Source organism: Staurois parvus, unplaced genomic scaffold (genome assembly GCF_062004578.1).
Source record: "Staurois parvus isolate SC_StPar_1 unplaced genomic scaffold, SC_StPar_1.0 ptg000310l, whole genome shotgun sequence".
Lineage (NCBI taxonomy): Eukaryota > Metazoa > Chordata > Amphibia > Anura > Ranidae > Staurois > Staurois parvus.
In genome coordinates this window covers 1,858,389-1,881,565 of record NW_028318106.1, presented here as the reverse complement: position 1 = coordinate 1,881,565, position 23,177 = coordinate 1,858,389, and the positions used below count along the sequence as shown (strand labels likewise).

Genomic DNA, 23,177 nt, shown 5'->3' with positions numbered 1-23,177 from the left:
ATGTGAGGAAAGTTGTAGGGTCTGCATCCCTTTAAGGATTAGCCTTTGGGAGTAAATAAAATGTTGGCTGCAGAGGAGGCTTACAACCTGACCAAATCTATACAGAACACCTCCAGGTTGCATTTTGCATTGAATGTCACAGAAAATTACAGAGCTGCAGACTGATAATGAACCATCATTTTTAACAAAACTGTAGAAATAGGAAGAGATAGCCCAGTCATTTAACACATCACCTGATCTGAGTGGTTCGTATATAAAATCAGCCTCAGCTGGATTCATCAAAGCCATGCTTTGAAGGGGCAGACTGTGGTCAATGGGAGTAGAAAAATGCCCCAGCATCAGTGGGCCTAAACAATGTCCCATCATAGTTTTAATGAGAGGAAGAAGGCCCCATTGTTGGTATAAGTGGGAAGACTAGTGCCATCGTTGGTGTCAGTGGGGGAAATGGAGCCCCATCATTGGGGTCAGCTGGTGGAATAGTGCCCCAAGGGCCAGACAAAAAGGCAAGTAGAGGGCCACATCCGGCCCCTGGGTTGCAGTTTTGAGACCACTGCTTTACCGTATGGTTTATGCAGGAATTGTATATGCATTTTTTTAAATCTATTTTTTACCCATGAAAGTGAAGTCATCCTTCATGCTGTTTACACACTAGTAGAATTCAAAAACTTTTTCATTTCCAATCATTAGTGGAGAGAACCTTACGTTTAGAATTTTCTTAAGACTGCCGTTTAAAAACAAAGAGCAGGATAAAAATTTCTCAAAAACCTACCAGATTTCTAACCATAAATGTGTTTTTTTGTTTGGGAAAGTCCATTCATCCCCAGAATTGAATGATAACAGCAAACAACATTTGAAAGAATTTTCAAACAACATTCATCGAATTTATTGATAAACGGTTTCATATGAATATTTGTTTGAAAACCTATAATATAATATTATACAGTGTGTGCAGTGCTTTACAATATAAAAAAGGGAGACCGTACCATTAAAATACATCAAAATACAAGAGGGACCTGCTCATAAGAGCTTACATTCTAATAGGGTGGGGCAAGTGGTGCATAGTTAGAGGTACATAGTGTGGCTGAAAAAATTCAAAAAAGTCCATCCAGTTCAACCATAAAAAAAAAAAAAAAAAAAAAAAAAAGTTATAATCCTACACCCACAGTTGATCCAGAGGAAGGCAAAAAAAAAAAAAACCCAGCAAAGCATGATCCAATTTGCTCCTGCAGGGAAAAAATCGTTCCTGATCCCCCGAGAGGCAATCGGATATTCCCTGGATCAACTTTACCTATGCACAAAGTAACTGTGGGGGATGAGCTGATGGAAGAATTGAAAAGTTCAGTTGGTAGGTGGAGGTGGGATAGGCTTCCCTGCAGAGATGAGTTTTCAGGGATCGTCTAAAAAGGTGGCCAGAGTAGGAGATAGCCAGACAGAATGAGGTAGAGAGTTCCAGAGAATGGGAGAGGCTGTGGAGAAGTCTTGGAGACCAGCATGGGAGGAGAAGACAAGGGAGCTAGAGAGCAGGATGTCTAGAGCAGAGTGGAGAGGACGGATCGGGTGATATTTTGACATATGATTGGTAATGTAGCTCAGGGCAGAGCTGTAAATGACTTTTTGGCCAGCTTTAGTTATTCAAGGCAATGGGAAATCTCAAAAGATTTTTGCTTATTCCATTTGCGCTGAATTGTTGGATTTGCAGCAAATTCATAAATGTGGATACATACAGTACACTCACCGGCCACTTTATTAGATACACCTTGCTAATGCAACAAAACCTCCCCCACACCATTACACCACCACCAGCCTGAACCATTGATACAAGGCAGGATGGATCCATGCTGTCATGTTGTTTATGCCAAATTCTGACTTTACCATCCGAATGTCGCAGCAACCAGTCTGCCTATTCTCTTCTGACCACAACAAGGTATTTTCGCCCACACAACTGCCGCTCACTGGATATCTTCTCTTTTTTGGACTATTCTCTGTAAACCCTAGAGATGGTTGTGTGTGAAATTCCCAGTAGCTCAGCAGTTTTTTTTTTTTAAATACTCAGACCAGCCCATCTGGCACCAACAACCATGCCATGTTCAAAGTCACTTAAATCCCCTTTCCTCCCCATTCTGATGTGCGGTTTGAACTTCAGCAAATCGTCTTCACCGTGTCTACATGCCTAAATGCATTGGAGTTGCTGCAATATGATTGGCTGATTAGCAATTTGTGTTACCAAGCACTAATAAAGTGGCAGGTGAGTATCTGTAGATCACAACATGTCATAAGTCAATGTTCCCTTTATACAGAGCCAACTGCTTTCACCTTAAGCAGATTCCCCAGTGTCTTATTTACAGTTAACCAGTTACGCTGCCCTGACCTGTGGTGCCTCGGGGTATAATTAGAGCCACCCCCACCTTTCTACGTGCATAGCAATGAACTCGCAGCATGCATACAAATTACTGCCAGACTTAGGAGTGTGTACATATCCCTGAGATCTGGGAACAAGCAGTTTCCCATAGCAAAAAGCACAGCATTTAAGACAGCCAATTAGAGTTTATCTTTGGGACTGGATGACAGAAAAACTAAAATCTGGCTCCTATGAGTTTCTACAATCAGATCTCCAGTCTTATTCTTTGCTTCCACTTTCTGAATAAGCCATAAGGCTGCTATACCCTGTCCATCCACCCTCCATAATTTTGCCACTTGTCACACACTTATTATGTTTATTTGTTACGAGGTGTGTACCAAAAAGTAATTCAAAAAGTGAGCATAACTTTTTTATTACCTTACAGAGGTCTTTGAAATTTCACAAGTTGGTAGAGGTTATTGTAGCCGAATTAAATACCCCAAAAGCTTGTCCTGAAAATTGTACATTAGTGCAAATAAAAAAAAAAAAAAAAAAAAAAAGTATCACGGAAAGTACTCAATTGTTTGTCACAAGTTGTTAGAGTAATTCTTTGACTATAGGAACTCGTCTTTCATTGCAGATAAATCATGGATTCCAAGCAGAAGCAACATGCCATGATGAAGGAGGGGTGCAGGTTTTTCAACATCCAATGACAGCTACAGAATGTTTAGGAAGATGAAATCATTGATAAGTCACCAGTGACAAGACATTGCTCTTGGTGTCATCTCCATAAATATTCTGTATCCTCCAATGGATGTCAGACAGCATGCACCCCTCCTTGGTCAGGAACTCAATGACAGCACATTGCTTCTGCTTTGGAATCCATTATTTACAATGAAGAGGGAAGAGTGCTACATATAGAAGAGTACTACAGAGGAAATAGTTACTCTACCACCATATAAAATCCGAACCACCTATGTAAGTTGTTAAAAAAAAAAAAAAAAAAAGAAGTTATGTCTACTATTGTATTTTTGCTATATCCCTTTTATTTGGTAACCATCCTCCGATGTATAGCCAAGGCGAGACAATCAGTTGCCTACAGCCTCTTAGGATACCATTTCATGCATCCCAGGAGGCTTTGGGGTACTCTACAGCATATACACCATGGTGGGTCGTCAAGCTGTCTCTTCCTGGCTATATAATTGTTTTATTACATTTTTATTCAGTTTTATAAAGGAAAATAAAACCAACAAAGAAACACAGCAGTACATCAAGGACCAATTCAAAAAACACTTGGACATAGTACATCATCAGAACAATAGCAAGAGTACATCCAGGCAAGATCCCTAAATGCCCAGAGATCAAAGTTATAAGTGCCTTTCCCAAAGGGTAGCAAGGTTGCCATAGCCCAAAAGGGGGTCAGGGTGATCCCCAAGAGGCCCGAACTAAAATAGAATCAGCTAGAAAAAATATAAAATATTAATGCCACCTGCAAGGGAAAAGGAATTCCTGCACGACACATTCACAACATCAAGGAGGTGGATGTAAGAACCAAGGAGAGAGAGCCAACTCCCGATGACAAAGGAAGGAAGATGGTGGGGTGGGGCTGGGTATACAATAGAGCAGCGGACCAACAGACCATCACAGAATTCACTGGGCGTGCCAGTATATTTAACCACAACCTAGCATAAAATGTAAGAGGATGGAAAAAAATGAAAGCTGGGTGAAGTTACTTTTAGTTAATCTAAAGTAAAAAGAAGTTTATTTTGTTTTGAATAGAATAGGGAAGGTTTAGCAACCCTTTGAGGTTTTATTGCCGTGTCCCCCGCCCCCCGCAAAAGTGTCCATATGCTATTAAAATTTAATTTCAAAATGTTAACGTTTGTTTGCATTTAATTTGAATTGAATGGAGAACATTCATTCAATTGTCTAATCATTAGTAGGGTCAAAGCAATGTTTGTTTTTGACTGAAGCGATGATAAAATATGAAGGAGGAACAATTTTGTGGTGTGGTTTTTGTTCAGGAAAGTACCTTCGAATCACATTCATACATCTAGACAGATGTGCCAAAATTCAAAGCCAGCATCTACAAAAACTGTATCCGCTCGGATCGCCTACGCAAGTGGAGGTAGATTGGAACCTCCCCTTTTGGGTGAAGTTCTGCTTTAAGTACAGACACCCAATATGTGCAGCAGTCTATTAAAAAAAATACTTACGCAGATATAGCCAGGTGCTGGCTATATCATTATGTAATTCAGAGATATCTACAGATGAGGACTATGATTAATCCCCCCCTCCCCCCAGTACCGGGACTGCTACATCACTTCCTGTTAAAGTGGACCCAGTTCCTTTGACCGCAGAGAATCATGAATTACAGTATGTATAGGACCTGTAGTCCTATACATACTGTATTTCTCAGTGCTGATTGAACTACAACTACAGCAACGGACTAGCTCTCTCTTGGTGCAGGATTCAGAACTAAACACAGGGGACTACCATTCTCCAGAGACAGATTGGCCTACTACTGTGGAACGCTGCACATCAGTGGCGCCGAATGCATTAGCCTCTCAGCATCAAGACTGTCACTGTCCGGTCTTTACACAGACATCTTTGCTTGCTGTGATGACAGGCCATAAGGTGCACTTCCCTGCAAACAGCCAAGGGCAGGCCTGTGCAAGAACTCTTGTTCCTAGGAGGCCATGCTACCCAAGGGATTAGTGTCCAACCTCTGTCATCACTCTAGAGACACTATATGAAGACACCTTTATATCTCAGTTACCAGAAGACCTTTGCTTTGAGCAGTAACACAGTCGGTTATCGTCATTGAATCACTAGTGTCACTAATGTTCATGGGTCCCACCACTGCTAGCAGAAGACAATGGACAACAGCATATGAAGAACTTTAAGCATCATAGGACTCAAGTTGCAATCTTTAGTTAAAGTGACCTCTTCTCTTCTAAGGTCATTGTTAGTCAACTTAGGGTCCATATATCCATTTGTGTGAGTATACATTTACATAATTATCTGTATGCCCTATTGTGGCGCTGGTGGCATGGAGGGAGCTGATAAGTCAACAAGCCCTTTCTTCCCGCTCTTGCTGCTGGTGTTGCAGTTAAATGCTTGAAGCTTACTACTCATGACGTATAACCTGATAAATGTTGCTAATTGATTATTCCTATTTTATCAGTGTACTGCTTTTAGGTGTTAACTAGGGTTGTATATATCATAAACCCAAAAATCCTGTAGCCTACTCTTCTGAACAAGTCTAGTATAGAGGTGTTACTACAGATTTGTATCTCTTGCAATATTGTCCTATACTGTTGAACTATGTCTGAACCCAGAGTGTCAGAGCTGTCTGGAGGCTTGCAAGGTCAGGGCAACCACTGGGGACAAGCATTATCAAGCAGCCCCTGCAGGGGTACTGCTACATGCACATTTAAATTACTTAAAGGGTATGTCCACTTTTGCAGTCAAATTTGAGAAAATCCCACTCTAAATATGTTTGTTGTGTGTTCCCATTCTTACAACATACTTAAATAATTATTTTTTACCTCCTTAGAGGTTTCTAAGAAGGGGTCCTGGCTGATTCCAAGAAATTCTGAACAGTTCCAAGTGACCATGTCCCCCACCAGAAGTGAACTATCCCTCATTAACATACAAAGCGAGAGGGCGGTTTTTAAATGTTTAACCCTTTGTTAGGTCAGTGTTCAAATCTGCTTTACAGTTATTAATGAAGAACTGTGAACACAGTACAGACGCAAATAATTATATTAAACAGCACTTCACAGCCCCCTTTGAAACATCACAAAACACAAGTAAAAATCACCTAAAAAGGTAACCAGTAATTTTTTTTTAATATCTGTTCTTATAAGCCATGCTACGTTAATGAGAACGTATAACAAATATAAAGTAGGTGTTAGCTCATTTTGGCTGCAAAAGTGGAAATACGCTGTAAAAATGAAAGAGGTGTAATCAGCCGTTATAGTCTTTATTCACAAGAGCCGCTCTACTAGATCTGAAAAACAAGTCCTGCAAACGTGGTATTTACACAGTAAAATTCAACACGCCTAGTGTGGATATTTACATGAACTGCACAGACTAAATATGGAAACCAGTCTGAGAGGTACGCTAATTATTCACACTGCAAGTATAAAAATAGCTTTCCTTAGCAGGGTTTGTAAAATTAAAGTAAGTAGATTTATCACATATCGCGTTCCTCTGGCCTAATCTAGTGCACCTTCCCTCCTCTATAGACTTCTATGGGGCTGTGGCCAGGGTGCGGACAGTAGGGTAGGGAAGGGTCAGAACCTCGGTCACGTTTGTAATGATGTCTGCATCCCCACTAGGGAGATTCAACCTTCCTATCTGCCTTGGTGAGCACCGAAATGGGAATTTCAAAATTTAGAGTGGTCATCAGAATAGAAAAGAAAAACTTCCAACAGGTAGAGATGTTCTAGTGCCAACTGCCTAAGGCAGGGGTCTTCAAACTACGGTTACAACTACCCGCTACATGATGTTATCTGGCCCCCAGCTAGGGTCAGCACTGTGTGTACTTAATGTGCAGAGAATGAGAATTGAGGTCAGCAGAGGCTGCGTATGGTCTCCACTTCAACCACACCCTCCCAGCAGTCTCCAGCATAGGTTCCCCCCATTCCACTGTCATTATACCCAAAGTTGGTTGCTAGCGATCACACGCATCCTAGAAACTAGCACCCTAGAAATCAATAAGTTACATGCCCCAGCATTCACAGAAGGATGTAGCTTCCTCCATCCAGATCTGCTCAGCCTCCTGCTACTACAGCTATACTAACATTGGTGTCCTCATCAGAGTCCCTCCTTAACAATATAAGGTGGGGGGTTACTCCTATGAGCAAATCAATGTAAGATGGGAGGGGTTACTCTGATGTGTTGAAGGGGACACCAATGTGGGGTGGGGATGACTGATAGGGACAATGATGTAAGGTGGGGTGGGGACTACTCTGATGGGGACACCAATATAAAGGTGGTGGAACTCTGATGGGGAAACCAATGTGAGGAGGGGGGACTGTGTAGGGAACACGGATGTAAGGTGGGGGGAAAACGGATTGGGACACCAATGTAAGGTAGTGGTGGTGGTTGGATTACTCTGATGTGGACACCAATGTAAAGTGGGGGAGTTCTGATGTGGAAATCAATGTAAGGTGTGTGTGTGTGTTGGGGGGGGGAGTGTTGGGTGGCTGTGTACTCTGATGGGGACACTGATGTAATGTGGGGGGGGGGGGGTACTTTGATGGGAACATCAATATAAGGGGGGGGGGGGGTTGGGCAGATGTGTACTTTGATGGGGACACTGATGTAAGGTGGGGGGAGGGGGGGGAACACCAGTGTAAGGATGGGGAAAATTGATGCAAGAGGAGACTCTGTGGGGGATACTGTAGACTTTGCACAGTCTTGTTTCATGTCACTTAAAATACTGAAGTCATATGATCAACACGAGTAACATTTTCTAAAAAGGTGATCAGTGTTAGCATCAGAATTTCCAGCTGGTCATCAGTTAGTTCTCTATTAAGTTGGTCATACATTAGTAGATTTTCAAATGAACATCTTTACACAAATTCGCAGCACATTTTATGATTTCATGAATGTCATTCAAAAGTACTTAAACATTTTTTGTTTGCTTTTAACTTTCAATTTTGAAACTAATGAATGTTCCCGAACAAAAACCACATACATAGTTAGAAATTTGTTCCAGAATTTTCCATCCCTCTTCTTCCATCCTTCCTAATTTTTTCATCACTACAGCCAAAAAAGGTTCTTAAAATGACAAAATGATAAAAAAAAAGTCCTAGTTTAGGGCCAACTTTGTATCTAATTTATTACATCAGAAACATCTGCAGAGGGATTGCAAGTGCTAGGTCCACCATGTGCCAGGCAGCGTTTTCAGAAGGAAGCCAGCAATAGCAGAACCTAGATGTCTCCAAGAGAGGTTTTCCATTTCTAAACTTACCATCTTCGTGGATCCGATTAGTGAACTGATGTGACATCAGGATGATGGCTTTGAACTTTTGAAGTAGTTTGCTTGATTTTTCAGTGAAGAGACACAGGTTACAGAAGTACATCTAATGTTTTCTGGTCACTGATCACCCAGTATGGGGGAATGGGAATTCCATGGACGTTAGCAATGGCAGGCTCAGACTTGTAACAACAAACAGTAACCCATATTGAAACTAAAGGAACCGGTCACGTTTCCAGATCACTGCCGGCAACACCCTGTGTGATGTCAGTCAGGAATAACAACTGGACTAAAATCCATTGTGTCAGAATAGTCACGGCAAGGATTTCATAATTTAAAGATACCTTGTGACGATTGCTGACACTTGCTTTATTCAGCAATTTTTCATTCATATAAGATAAAAAAAAAAAAAAAGAAGAAAGGAAGGAGAAGGGAGAAGAAGGGAGAAGGAAGGAGAAGGGAGACGGAAGGAGAAGGGAGAAGGGAGGAGAAGGGAGAAGGGAGGAGGAAGGAAGGAGGAAGGAAGGAGGAAGGGAGAAGGAAGGAGGAAGGGAGAAGGGAGAAGGGAGAAGGAAGGGAGAAGGAAGGAGAAGGGAGAAGGAAGGAGGAGGAAGGAGGAAGGGAGAAGGAAGGAGGAAGGGAGAAGGAAGGAGGAAGGAGGAAGGGAGAAGGAAGGAGGAAGGGAGAAGGAAGAAGGAAGGAGGAAGGGAGAAGGAAGGAGGAAGGGAGAAGGAAGGAGGAAGGGAGAAGGAAGGAGGAAGGGAGAAGGAAGGAGGAAGGGAGAAGGAAGGAGGAAGGGAGAAGGAAGGAGGAAGGGAGAAGGAAGGAGGAAGGGAGAAGGAAGGAGGAAGGGAGAAGGAAGGAGGAAGGGAGAAGGAAGGAGGAAGGGAGAAGGAAGGAGGAAGGGAGAAGGAAGGAGGAAGGGAGAAGGAAGGAGGAAGGGAGAAGGAAGGAGGAAGGGAGAAGGAAGGAGGAAGGGAGAAGGAAGGAGGAAGGGAGAAGGAAGAAGAAGAAGAAGAAGGGAGAAGGGAGAAGAAGGGAGAAGGGAGAAGAAGGGAGAAGGGAGAAGAAGGGAGAAGGGAGAAGAAGGGAGAAGGGAGAAGAAGGGAGAAGGGAGAAGAAGGGAGAAGGGAGAAGAAGGGAGAAGGGAAAAGAGGGAGAAGGGAAAAGAGGGAGAAGGGAAAAGAGGGAGAAGGGAAAAGAGGGAGAAGGAGGGAGAAGAAGGGAGAAGGAGAAGAAGGGAGAAGGAGAAGAAGGGAGAAGGAGAAGAAGGGAGAAGGAGAAGAAGGGAGAAGGAGAAGAAGGCAAAGAAGATTAAAAAGTGGAAGTATATATTTTCCCTGCCCCCCTTTCTTATCAATATGCCAATAACCTAAAAAACTTAAACATTTTCAGATTTCATTATTTTAGACCCTATGATGTCATTACTGGGTCTCTGTGCCTCTAATATGCAATGCAGGCAGTTTTCTCAAAACATCACAGCACCCTGGCCAAGTACTCCCCATATAGTGTGTCTAGCCACGATCACCACATGTAATTCCTGGCTGTGTGAAGTCACAAATAGCTGACAGCCTGTCACTGCACTGTATGTGCTCAGCAGTTGTAGTTATCCGCACACAGCTGTCACCCCCAATCATAGGAAGCAGAAGACTCTTGCCACTGGGATTCGCAGTGTGGCGAAACACCTGTGCAATTGCAGCCCTAAGCTGGCCATACACTTATAGATTTTCGTTCGAGAATTTTCTTTTCAGAAATCTTCGTTTGATTTTCTAACAGTTAGGGGGGGTCAAATTGATGTTCATTTTTGACAGCAGTGACAGGAAAATTTTGAAGGGGCAGGAAGAAAAACTTCTAGAGCAAACAAGTTTTCAACCAGCGTATGTGGTTATCGTTCAGAAATTACATTCATTTTAAAAATCGAATGTTAAAAGCAAAAGGACAATTTTCGAACAACATTCATCCATTCATTGAACGTGCAAAGAAATTTCAGGAAAAACTTTTCTTACGAATATTCTCAGCCGAAAATGTACTCGTGTATGGCCAACTTTAGGCTTGGTTCACACCTAGGTGCAATGGAGCGTAGGCGCATTTCCACACATTGCCTCGCGCAGGGCAGACCATTCATTTCAACGGGCTGCCCTACACGAGAGAAACAGAAAAGAAGTCCCTGACTTTTCCAAAAACGCATTGCACCAGACGGATAGGTGCACGCGTGTGCAGATGTGGGGGGGGGCATTAATACTGGCATCACACATTTGCTGAATGGCAGCTCGTTTCTTTGCGTGTTGGGGAAAAGCACACAATTTGCACAGGTTCCCATCATACAAAGGGCTGAACATAGCGCAAGTCTTAACTTTGCTGTTGCAATGGTCACATAAGAGCAGACAAGGGAAAAGTCCTAACTCCTTTAGGAGGAGATCACACGACCAGTGATCTTGTCAAGACATGGGAACCAGAGGGAGTACAGAGCAGCAGTTTCCTCCTCTGGCAGGAGGGTAGGGTTTAGCGGGACGAGGAGCTTAATTTAGTAGGGTGCCAGTCAGCTGATATGTTCGAATATGCATGATCAAGATTCCAATGGTTAACCTTGTAAATGTTTTACTCCTTAGAGCGCAATCCAACTGCAATGGAGCCTACAGTTTGTTTCAGAGTTCTACATCCAAGAGAACCTAAAGATTTCATCTCTATCCACCAGTGATGGAGGGCCTGGATTTTAGGAAAGGTAGGCTACAATAGGGGACCCAAATCCTTGGGTAAGCAGCAATCCTGACCTTCAAGTACTGATGGTTGGCCACCTACTCCACCTGCACAGGATTTGCTTTGCATTGAGTAATTACCTTTTACTGATAAGCACCTAGAAAAATTAAATGGCATCAAAATTACTCCACAAGCACATAAAAGTTCTAATTGACAAAACGACTAAAAAAGTGTTACACTACCTTTGATAAGAAAATTTATATATATATATATATATGTCACACACACACTACTCTTTTCTATTCTATAAAAACAGTTGTTTCCCCATGTGCTTTCCAGACTGAATTTCCTGAACAGGAGGGCTTGTATTCCTTGTAATAGAACCAAACTTTTTTGTTGTGCTCTTAAAATATGCAAACCAAATGTACAGGCATAAATAGATCATAAAATGTGCAAATTTAAAGTCTATGCAAACCATCAGTCTAAAAAGGCCTCCGAGACTCCATGGGGTTTATTTACTAAAGCTGGAGAGTCCAAAATCAGACTCCCTTCTGCATAGAAACCAATCAGCTTCCAGGTTTCATTGCCAAAGCTTCATTGAACAAGCTGAGGTTAGAAGCTGATTGGTTTCTATGCAGTAGGTAGTCTGATTTTGGACTCTCCAGCTTTAGTAAATAAACCCCCATGTGTTCCCCTAGGCGAGTTCTACCAACACTGTCACACTTTGCCTCTCACCAAGAATTAAGACCCCCCCCCAAGTTACAGTCAGGTCTGCTCACAGGCACCAGGGAAATTACAGTGGCAATCATCTTACAGAGGCTGAAAAAAACAAAAAAAAACAACCATGGGGCTCATCCATAAAAGCTACATCCAGTCACCCTTTCCATTCTCAGATCCTGATGTATCCAGCAAAGAAACAGGTAATATATCACAGCGTAAAACCACCAGGTTTATTGAAAGATATATAAAAAGGCTCCTGACTATAATATGACAACTCAGGTGGTTCTCGTCCCAATCATAGGCAGGTAGAGACCCAACTGTTTCTATACTGTCCCTGACTTGAAGGTTCTGATACAAGATCTTACTGATCACCTGTTCCTTTGATCAACTGAATGTGACCTCTTTACATCATTGTAATGTCTGTATATCATGCCTGCTCCACAATGGAAGTTATGTCTTGTTCATAGCGGCTTCCTTTTGTATATATGTATTCTGACCCACACAAAAAAAAAAGAAAATGCTTTACAAAAGATCAGAACAATTGCATCTATCAAAACACTGCTGCTGTTCCACCGGCTGGATTGATGACATCAGCACAGGCTCCATCCAAACGCGTTTCATCGTATAGGACATCCTCAAGAAGCCAGTTGAATAGTACTGTATTGTAGTCACTTGAGTAAATCTCAGTGTTCTGAGTAGAGCTCAAAATTAAATTAATGAAATGAAAAGGAAGGGATGCCTAAAATTTTATTTAGAGCTTCAGTGCAGACTTATAAGAATACCAGTGATCCAAATCACACAAGCAGGAAGTGATATGTCTGGGGGAATTTCATACACCAATGGGGTACTATGCTTCTCCAGTCTGCCATACTGTATGGAATTTTACAGTTTTAGAAAATACAAGCAGCTGGAAACTAGCTGGAAAGATTTTTTAATAACAAAAATTTCAAAATGGATTTTGAAGCAATCTTACATACTAAATTACATTTTTTTTAGTGATGCACTGAAATGAAAATTCAGAATGCACTTGGCCAAAACCCTAAATGGACAGGTTTTTATTTAAAATAAAAAATTTTACACACACACACACACACGAAAAAAAAAATTGTATTTGACTTTTTAATTAATTTAAATGAATATGAATTTAAAAAATGTAATCTAGTAATGTATAATAACTTTAATTGAAAGTAAGACAAATATTGGACAGAAAATAAAAATATCTAAAATTAAAAATTAGAGGCATTTTTGCACTGAAGTCAGTAGGGGGTGTTTTTGCATTGAAGTCAATGGGATGCGATTTTTCATCTAAGTCAATTATCAATCGGAACCTATTTTCGGCCGATAATTTTTGGCAGCCGAAATAAAGGTACATCACTAATTTCTTTCAAAATATGCTATATTAATTTTTTTCCAAACTATAAAACTTGAACTAGAACTATATTTTAGGTAAAATCAAACTTTGAATTTTTGTGTCTTGCTCTCCATCTCGCTCCCTGATGGTCCACTACTAGTATTTTTTTTTTTTTTTAATCTTTATTATTTCATTATCCTTGCAGTCTTCATTCCGGTCCTCTGATGTCAAAGGCCTTTTCTCTTCAGTTTCATTGGTGGATGGTCCTTCCTCCTGGACATGAGCATTGCCCATGTAATAAGGCGAACACACTGAAGTACTGTAAGCACAGGCTACAAGGCGCGTGTGTCAGACAGAATGAAATCGCAAAAAGATGGTTGAATGACACTGGCCATTATTCAATATGAAGACTGGCATTAGCAGCAGACCTTTCGCCAAAGAACGCACCAGATCAAAGTAAAGTATTGCAGTGAAAGTGTGGAAACCGGGAGTTCCACTTTTATATTTGATAATCTTCATTTTTCTACTTCTTTTCCTTTCCTTACTCTAAATGTATCATTGAAAGGGTTTTGTTACATCCTTCGATAAGTGTTCAAAATACCCAATAATTCCTCCCCCCATAGACAACAGGTGGATGACCATACACCGATATCACAAAGATCCATGAAATTTATTGAAAAAATTTTTTAAAAATTTTAAAAATCCAAAAATAGCATTACACAGAGCAAGTGATTATGTGTTTCATGCCAACTGGCACATATTCGTTATGATCAAGTGCCAGTTGGTGTGAAACGCGTCACTTTCCCTTGTTGTGTGCAATGCCATGTAGATTAAAAATAAAAAATTCCAGTAAATTTAATGGAACTTAGTAATATCAGTGCCCAGTCATGCACCTGTTAATTGTCTATGTTCTGCAGTACGAGTCAGACCGGTGACAGTATTTCTGGGGTTAGGGATAAGTGGACTGACCTGAAGCAGCATATAGTGCTTTGGACTGTTGAATTCTACCACCCTGTTCTGTCATGTGCACTCCTATATAACCCTGCCTTATTCTCTTCTGCAAACTACGTCTCGGAGAAGAGGGGAGGTGGTGTTCTGCAGTTCATACCAGGAAAGCAGCCTAGGGAGACTGATCCTTCATAGATACAAAACAGCAAACATTCTCACCCTTCAAATCTGGCAGGATTTCCAGAAGGTAAAACATCTAATATACAGTATTTTGCCTGTAGTTCATTTCGGGAAGACACCTTCAGGATATTTAGTAAAAGCGTGTTCGCAATGCTGGACGTGGGATCGATACATATTGGCCGATTATATCTTTGGGCCCAGTATCTAACACATTGGGATATATTATCCTGAAGAGATTGGATATTTTCCTTTTTCCCCTGGAGTGGATTAACCTCTTTAGAAACCAGTTGGTGGTCATGTTGGCGTCCCTTGTATTAAGATTGGGTGGCCTTTGGTTCTATGATGTTCCCCTCTGTCCCTATGGGAATGCTGGTTTACACAGAGAGGCTATCTAGTGGATGTCTGCATAGACGGTTTTTAAGGCAATGGTAGATTGTGAGGGTAAAACATTCACATGTGCTCATGAAGAAGACAACGTATGTTCGAAACTCGTTGAGGTTTCATGTGGACTGTTCCATTTGATTTACAAATATTTTTTGTGTAGAAAATATATGTGAGCCTTTTGCCGGAACATATGGACATGGTTACATATATGTTCTATTATTTTTTGTATAATACAATGTAGATTTTTACCTGTATGTGTTTTGGTGGTACTAGAATTTGCTGATATGCCCAAAAAAGTCCTTTGCTACACAATTTTGGTTCTACATTCAAGATACTTGGTTTAGAGTTTGGGTTATGTCAATATCCAAATCCTACCCTATACATTACAAATCTTGACATGAATAACACTTCCTGTCCCTGGATGACAACGCTCACTCAACTGTATATATGGAGGAAGCCATGGTTGTCACACAGACTGAACTTTAAATGTGTTTTTGCTCATCTCCATTAAATGGTGGATTGAGGAGATGAGTAGTTTACAAAAGCTAGGGAATACTATATTTTTGTCTTTTCTCTACAACTCACAGGTAGGGACAAAGACAACATTTCTGGCAGGATCAACAGATATTTTCTCTACTTGCTGAAAATGTTCGCAGCCTGAAAAAAGAATACCCAATTCAGCCATTTTAGTCAGTCATTCTTCAGTCCCACATGGTCTTGGCCTTCATAAACCAAATCTACGACTAACCTTCTGATCCTAGTTGTGCAATATTTACTCCAGGTCGACATTAGCATTTGTTTACAATTTTTTTTTTTTGTTACAGTTTTGTTCTCAACATGCAGTAATGTGTGCTGAAGCCATTATAAAACCAAGATTGCAACATCACCGTTTGGATTAAGAAATTGGCCCCTGGCAGACCTGGCACTTTTCTTTCTAAAAACACCCCCAGACCACACCTTCTGCCTTTCATATGAGCTGCTATTAGATAAAAGCTCCCATAGCCTCCAGGGATGGGAGAGAAGTGTAGGAGGCCTCATCCCCTACAGGGCTACCAAGCCTGCTGCTGCTTTCCGGTACTAAACTTTTCAGGCCATGGTTTCCATAAGGCTGAGATTATACAATATCCTAGAAAGGATAGACTAGCCTTTCTGAACCTTTTTTTTTTTTTTATCACAGAGGAACCCTTGAAATAACTTTCCAGTCTCAGGGAACCCCTGCTAAAAATTTACCATCTACAACTCATACATTAGTGTGAGGGTCATTGGGAAGAATTATCCCTTACAGATAGCTACAAAGATCATTGGTGTCAGGAGGGAACTTATCTGAGAAGGAGAAATTGCTCAAGGAACCCCTAGCAACCTCTGGAGAAACCATGGTTTAGACCAACTAAAGCTGGCCATACACTGTGCAAATTTCCGCTGGGAACCAGCCAAAAGTTGCTCACTGAGTGGCCCGTTCCATTTGACAAGTCAACCATTCAATTGACTTTTGTCTAAAGGAGGCCTCTGGAAAATTTCTGGGCCAAACACGGTTGCATCCAATCAGATGCAACTGCTGGTTGGGTATTTTGATAGCCAGAGTGGGGGGATTCATTCATCCATGCTGTATAGCCCACCCAAAGACTGAATAAAAATAATTTGTGTTTCGAACACTTTAACCATACAACACAAGTCTACCTTACATTAAAGTATTTAAACAATGACCATTTATTGGTTCCCTTTTGGTTTGTTAAAGCCCAACTCCAGGAAAAGTAAAAGTACTCAGTTGCTGTGGGGTTGCATCCGCACTGCAAGGGTTAACTGCTCATTTTTGTCTATGGGACAGGAAAGTACTTTTACCTGCCTGATCCTCAATCCTCTCTCCCCCCCCCCCCCCCCCCGACTCGTAGCCTCAGGTTCTGGGATTCTGGATAAAATGTCATAACTTCAGTTTAGCCATATATTGTTGGTTAGTTTCAAGTTACAAATTACTCCCAGCTTTGTGTCTCTTGGCTGCGTGAACTGGATCTAACAATTATGGGATCTTAATGACGGTTGTCCCTGGTGTGTACACTACCACCTTCTACATGGAGACGTCATGAGGTGCAATTTCAATAAATGGCTGTTATATTAACTCTTAGGCCCCTTTCACACGGTTACGGAGGCCTGTACACCATGAATTGGCAATTTGTTTATGCAGCTTAAGTCACCAGGTGCTGCTTTCAGGCTCTCAATTTAAGTCTATGGGGACGCAGCAGATGCGCGCACGCAATCAACTGTTCTAATTTGATACGCATGTGGGTGCAAGAGAGCAGCCCAATACACAGTTCTCATTTGGGGCTGCACTCCTGTCCAATTAGGATGAAGAATTTGACCTTGAAGCTGCCGCGTGCCCATAGAATTACATGAGCTGCCTCTACGCAACACTGGTGGCTCAAGTAGCATAACCAACAAAAAGTCCAGTTACAGTGTACAGGTCTCAGTTCCCATGTGAAAGAGTCCTTAGGCTCCATTCACACTTGGCATTTCAGGAACATGCAACAAAGCACACAGAATTTTGGAAACGCATGTCATACTTACCTGCTCTGTGCCATGGTTCTGCACAGAGCAGCCCCGGTCCTCTTCTTTTTGAGACTTCTGGCGCCTCCCCTTTGACCAGTGCCCCAACAGCGAGCTGCTTGTTATGGGGGCACTGGTGCATGCTTGCTCATGAATCCAACTCTACATGTCAATAAGACACAGAGCAATGGCTATGCTCCACACTCTCTTCATTGACTCACTGGCTGTGACTGACAGCAATGGGAGCCAATATATCCCACTGCTGTCTCAGCCAATAAGAGAGGGAGTCCCGGGACAGTTAAGGCTCTTGTGCACATCGCTGGATCGAAAGAGGGCTGAGGCAAGTATTAAAGGGGCAGAAGTACACAGGTTTTTTTTTCTACCTTCTTCCATAGAATGCATGAAGGTGAAAAACCTTCGGCTTTTGCAACCACATTCATTGTAATCAGAATTTGTTTGCCGCGCTTTGTTTTGCTACTAACGTCAAAATGCACGGTGGGAAAAAAAAAAAACAAAAACGCAGCACTTCCGCTCCAAAAAAGGTTTTGGATCTTCTCTGGGGCATTTATCATGTCTAAACTGGCCGTTCAAGTTAATAAGCTGCATTATGCACAAACGAGCAGTAACATTTCAAAGTGAAAAAAAAAAAAAGCAAAAACAAAAAAAAAAAAAAAAAAAACACCATGTAAGCGCAGAGTTCCCACTACACTCAGCTGTGAACCCAGCCTTATACAAGCATAGCTCAAGCTCAGATTGTAAGACAATCGTTCCTTTTAATGCAGGCCTGCACTCAAAATTAAATCTGAGCTAATAAGCAAGTCTTTCTGCAATGGGCTCCATGCTGTGCCAAAGGAGAGGGCCGCTGTTCAGGTCATAGATTGGCTGCAGCAGTGGTCACATGCTCAGGTGCCAGAGGGAATGTACAGCTCTGTTTTCTATCTACAGCTTCAGTTACCAGTTATTTTAGGCAGAGTATAGATTTTAAATAATTTTGGATAAAGGTCAATTGAACCCCTACTATTACAGTTATTTATTCAGGCTGCATGTAAAATAATAAATATGGGGTGCTTTTACCTTGTCTCAGCTTATCGCAGCACATAGGAGAGTTCCCACATGGAAGAAAAGTATATTTTAAATATATTTAAAAAATATTCTTCCTAAATATATTGACATATATTTGAAATACTACAATTTTGGCCGTAATAATAATTTTATATATATATATATATATATATATATATATATATATATATATATATATATATATATAAAAAAAATTTTATTTTCTTTTACACTCTGTATGTTGAAATGCATTTATTACAAAATCTGAAAAAATATTTTTAAAAATATATTTTCAAAATATACTGTGTCTTTAAAAATATATCTACATTGTTGGAATGCATTTACAAATATATGTAACAATGTTAAAATTACATTATATTAAAGAAAATCTGAAAAAAAATTTTTTTTTAAAATATTTATTATATACACACACACACATATATATATATATATATATATATATATATATATATATAAATATATATATAATATATATATATATATATATATATATATATATATATATATATATATATATATATATATATATTTTTTTTTTTTTTTTTTATTACACACATAAAACATACACACATTTCAACATGATATATATAAAATACGACCAAAATTGTAGTATTTCAAATATATGCCAATATATTTGGGAAGAATATTTTTTAAAAATATTTTAAATTATTTTTCTTCCATGTGGGTTGGACCGCGGCTTGCTCAAACAAAAGTAGTGGCCTGGCTCTCCAGTGAGTCACTAAGCGGGAGCACTGTTGATTAGAGTCCAGGAAAGGGGGAGAAGAGGAAATGGTTCAGGCCGATGGCTTACTGAGTGAAATCTGCAGTCTAACACTCCTACGTGCTGCCAGAACTGGGCATTATAACCTTGCTGCAGCATTCGGCATCCACTCCAGCACGTAGGAAAAACCTTGTATTTCTTTTTCCAGTGAATACAAGACATTCTCCAATTTTCCAGGTGGCGAGGATAATGGACGGATGACATCACAATCTACATTTTGGCCAATTACAAAACACTTTGTATTTACTGAAATAAATAGGAGGCTTCTCCTGAGTGGCAGAAGCATGGACGCTCTACATTAACTGCTCAGAGGAGAAGTCGCTTGAGCAGCTGCCAGAAGAGGACGCTACTTACATTACGTACCATAGACATAGCATGGACTGCTTCACCATTGGCCACACAGAGGTGGCATCTGGATAATTTGTTTCAGCCCAAAATACCAAGCTCGGCTCATATTTGGGGCGGCACAGTGGCCAAGTGGTTAGCACATCTTCCTGGCAGTACCAGGGTTGCCAGTTCAAATCCCAACCACGGCACCGCCTGCCTGGAGTTTGCATGTTCTCCCTATGCCTGCGTGGGTTTCCTCTGGGTAATACGGTTTCCTCCCACGCTCCAAAGACATGCTGGTAGGTGAATTGGATCCTGTCTAAATTGGCCCTAGTATGTGTATGTATGAATGTGAGTTAGGGACCTTAGACTGTACACCCCTTGAGGGTTAGGGACTGATGTGAATGTACTATATATATGTAAAGCTCTGCATAAATTGATGGCGCTATATAAGTACCTGAAATAAATAAATATTTGTTTATGTCAAGCTGGTCCAAAAAAGTGTTTGAATTTCATTCCTGGAGTTTCTTTAAAAAATCAACCAAAAATGGCCCAAAAATCAGACACATCAAGACTTTTTGCTGCAACCCACTATGGTGCATTTCAATGCATGTGCATTGCTCTAGTGTGTTGGGTTGCTTTTCAAACTAAATGGTCTTATATATGAAGAAGGAAAGCAGGAAGAGCTACTGGAGATGGCCAGTTCATATCTAGTGACCTCCAGTCATAAAAGCCGGAGTCCTGACCTATCCACCCAGCACCCTGGTGGTCACCGTAAGGTTCAGGCTGCCATTTTGCCTCGGAACCATCTGGCTGCGCGCCCAAGAAAAGCAAAATCAGGTCACAAAATGGCCGACTGATGTTTGTACAGGTGACAAACTTTAATAGGTGAATCATGACAACCTGCAATAAGTATAAACTTGTTAGACAGAATTCCAGGCCTGTGACACGGGAGTCAGTAGGCAGAGGCTTCTCATCTCAGCTGGGATCTTCCGGCGGGCACATGTCAGGTCACGTCCTGATAAACATCCTGAGCCTAGCTATGCAGAAACTGAATGTCTACATTCTGGAGAGAAGAGCAGGCAAGGATGAGAGATGACAACATGGAACGAAACCAGCGCAATGTGGATTATATATTATACACGCCTTGTGTATGGGGCCTATGGCTCTCCCTGTATAAACAGCACTGTGACATCACAACCTGCTGTTTATATAATCTGAATGATATCAATTCATCAACACCGTCTAATCCCCACTCACATTAAACTAGATGAAAGTCACTGGCACATGTTGCGGTGGGTGTTGCATTTTGTGGCGTCCGACAAGCCATACTTTGCCTCAAAATTCACATGGTAACTGTAGTGTATGTTGGACTATGTATGCAGCATTAACTGACGGCAAACCCTAAGTAGTCCAATTATTATTATTTCTATATATGGTAAAATATAAAGTGCAGCACTAAAATGGATAAATCAACAAATAAATAAAAGTTCGTGCAATCAGTAAACTCATATGCGGTACTAATGGAACACTTCCACAGCTGTAGATATCTCATAAAGGCTTGTGACAGAGGAAATGACAGAAATGCGCCCTCACAGACCACGCATAGCAAATGCGCATAAAATCAACCAAGGTGTAAAACAGCTGGAAGGTGATGAGGCATCCCTCAGGGAAAAGTTGTCATCAAGCAGTGGTCAGCTGGACTCAGAGGACTCCTTTAGGATGTGGGTAAACCGCCTGGATGCAAGGCTCCCTGCTCTGGATGTTGAATGTAGTATAGGCTGTACTATAGATCTAATAGCCCCTCAATATGGGGCCAAAAAGAAAGGAAGTGCCAATAGTGTAGTATTTCCAGGACTTTATTAAGTAGTAGTATAAAATTTGAGCATGAATTTTGCAGGTCAGAAGGACATACAACAGTGCCAAATGAGAGAACGCAAAGTAATGTACAGACCCTAAAGTAAGATGGCCGCCGGACCTCCTCATGATCCCGGCAGCGATGATGTCACACGCGGTCAGCTCCTCCTAAGGCCTTTCGTGCTAAGGCACATCGTCAGAGGGGAGTCTAACAGCGGTGTGACGGACGTCAGTTGTTTAAATAGAGTAGAGAGAGCGGCGCATGCGCGCCGAGTTGCCGCCATTTTCCCGAAGGACGGGGCACTGCGCGCTCATCGAGACGTCACTTTGCCGTCGATATTAACCTGACAGCTGGGACGCTCGACAGAGCACTGTCAGAGCATAAGAACAAACAAACTGAGCCAGATGAGAGTGGCCCAAAAACCCCAGGGAGATACATAGAGGAGTGAAAATAACAATATCAATGCTTAGTCCAGTGGGGAAGAAACCACCAGGACAGAAATCCCTATATATATATATATATATATATATATATATATATATATATATATATATATATATATATATATAGTGTGTCACCGGAGATGGTGATCTTGAAGGGTGCCTTAATTGCTATGAATAGCTATCCATCCACGGCATAAAAAGGTGCTCTATAGTAAACATACTCTGTAAAACCTCAGGAATAATGGAAACTTTAAATGCACTAGAAATATGCTGATACAATTGAGATAAATATAAAACATAAAAATCTATTCCATAAGCAAATAAAGGGATAGTGAAAGTGAATGATACATAAAGGTATATACAGTCAGGTCCATAAATATTGGGACATCGACAGAATTCTAACATTTTTGGCTCTATACACTACCACAATGGATTTGAAATGAAACAAACAAGATGTGCTTTAACTGCAGACTGTCAGCTTTAATTTGAGGGTATTTACATCCAAATCAGGCGAACGGTGTAGGAATTACAACAGTTTGCATATGTGCCTCCCACTTGTTAAGGGACCAAAAGTAATAGGACAGAATAATGATCATAAATCAAACTTTCACTTTTTAATACTTGGTTGCAAATCCTTTGCAGTCAATTACAGCCTGAAGTCTGGAATGCATAGACATCACCAGACGCTGGGTTTCATCCCTGGTGATGCTCTGCCAGGCCTCTACTGCAACTGTCTTCATTTCCTGCTTGTTCTTGGGGCATTTTCCCTTCAGTTTTGTCTTCAGCAAGTGAAATGCATGCTCAATCAGATTCAGGTCAGGTGATTGACTTGGCCATTGCATAACATTCCACTTCTTTCCCTTAAGAAAACTCTTTGGTTGCTTTTGCAGTATGCTTTGGGTCATTGTCCATCTGCACTGTGAACTTCTGAAGCATTTGGCTGAATATGAGCAGATAATATTGCCAGAAACACTTCAGAATTCATCCGGCTGCTTTTGTCAGCAGTCACATCATCAATAAATACAAGAGAACCAGTTCCATTGGCAGCCATACATGCCCACGCCATGACACTACCACCACCATGCTTCACTGATGAGGTAGTATGCTTAGGATCATGAGCAGTTCCTTTCCTTCTCCATACTCTTCTCTTCCCATCACTCTGGTACAAGTTGATCTTGGTCTCATCTGTCCATAGGATGTTGTTCCAGAACTGTGAAGGCTTTTTTAGATGTCGTTTGGCAAACTCTAATCTGGCCTTCCTGTTTTTGAGGCTCACCAATGGTTTTCATCTTTTGGTGAACCCTCTGTATTCACTCTGGTGAAGTCTTCTCTTGATTGTTGACTTTGACACACATACACCTACCTCCTGGAGAGTGTTCTTGATCTGGCCAACTGTTGTGAAGGGTGTTTTCTTCACCAGGGAAAGAATTCTTCGGTCATCCACCACAGTTGTTTTCTGTGGTCTTCCGGGTCTTTTGGTGTTGCTGAGCTCACCGGTGCGTTCCTTCTTTTAACCTCCCTGGCGGTTTTCCCGAGT

At 41.1% G+C, this 23,177-nt stretch overlaps 1 protein-coding gene and 1 long non-coding RNA gene across 3 annotated transcripts in view; one reads left to right on the top strand and one right to left on the bottom strand.

Moving 5' to 3' along the window:
• LOC149457637 (uncharacterized) overlaps positions 1–19,826 on the top strand; it is a 110,073-nt gene extending 90,247 nt beyond the window's left edge. Inside the window, exons 3-5 of the long non-coding RNA XR_016313596.1 lie at positions 10,940–11,052; positions 13,304–13,554; positions 19,161–19,826. This is a non-coding gene — a long non-coding RNA (uncharacterized LOC149457637). The remainder of the gene's footprint in view (positions 1–10,939; positions 11,053–13,303; positions 13,555–19,160) is intronic.
• The window catches only part of ATP8B1 (ATPase phospholipid transporting 8B1), a 144,251-nt gene that overhangs the window by 106,023 nt on the left and 15,051 nt on the right, over positions 1–23,177 (bottom strand). The window contains exon 1 of one of the 2 annotated variants that reach the window (XM_089683441.1): positions 8,325–8,434. The exons of the other annotated variant lie outside the window; for it this stretch is intronic. Within the exon in view, the coding sequence (XP_089539567.1) occupies positions 8,325–8,327 (3 nt within the window). The 5' untranslated portion in view covers positions 8,328–8,434. Of the gene's footprint in view, positions 1–8,324; positions 8,435–23,177 lie in introns of those variants that run through there. 2 annotated transcript variants of the gene reach the window in all.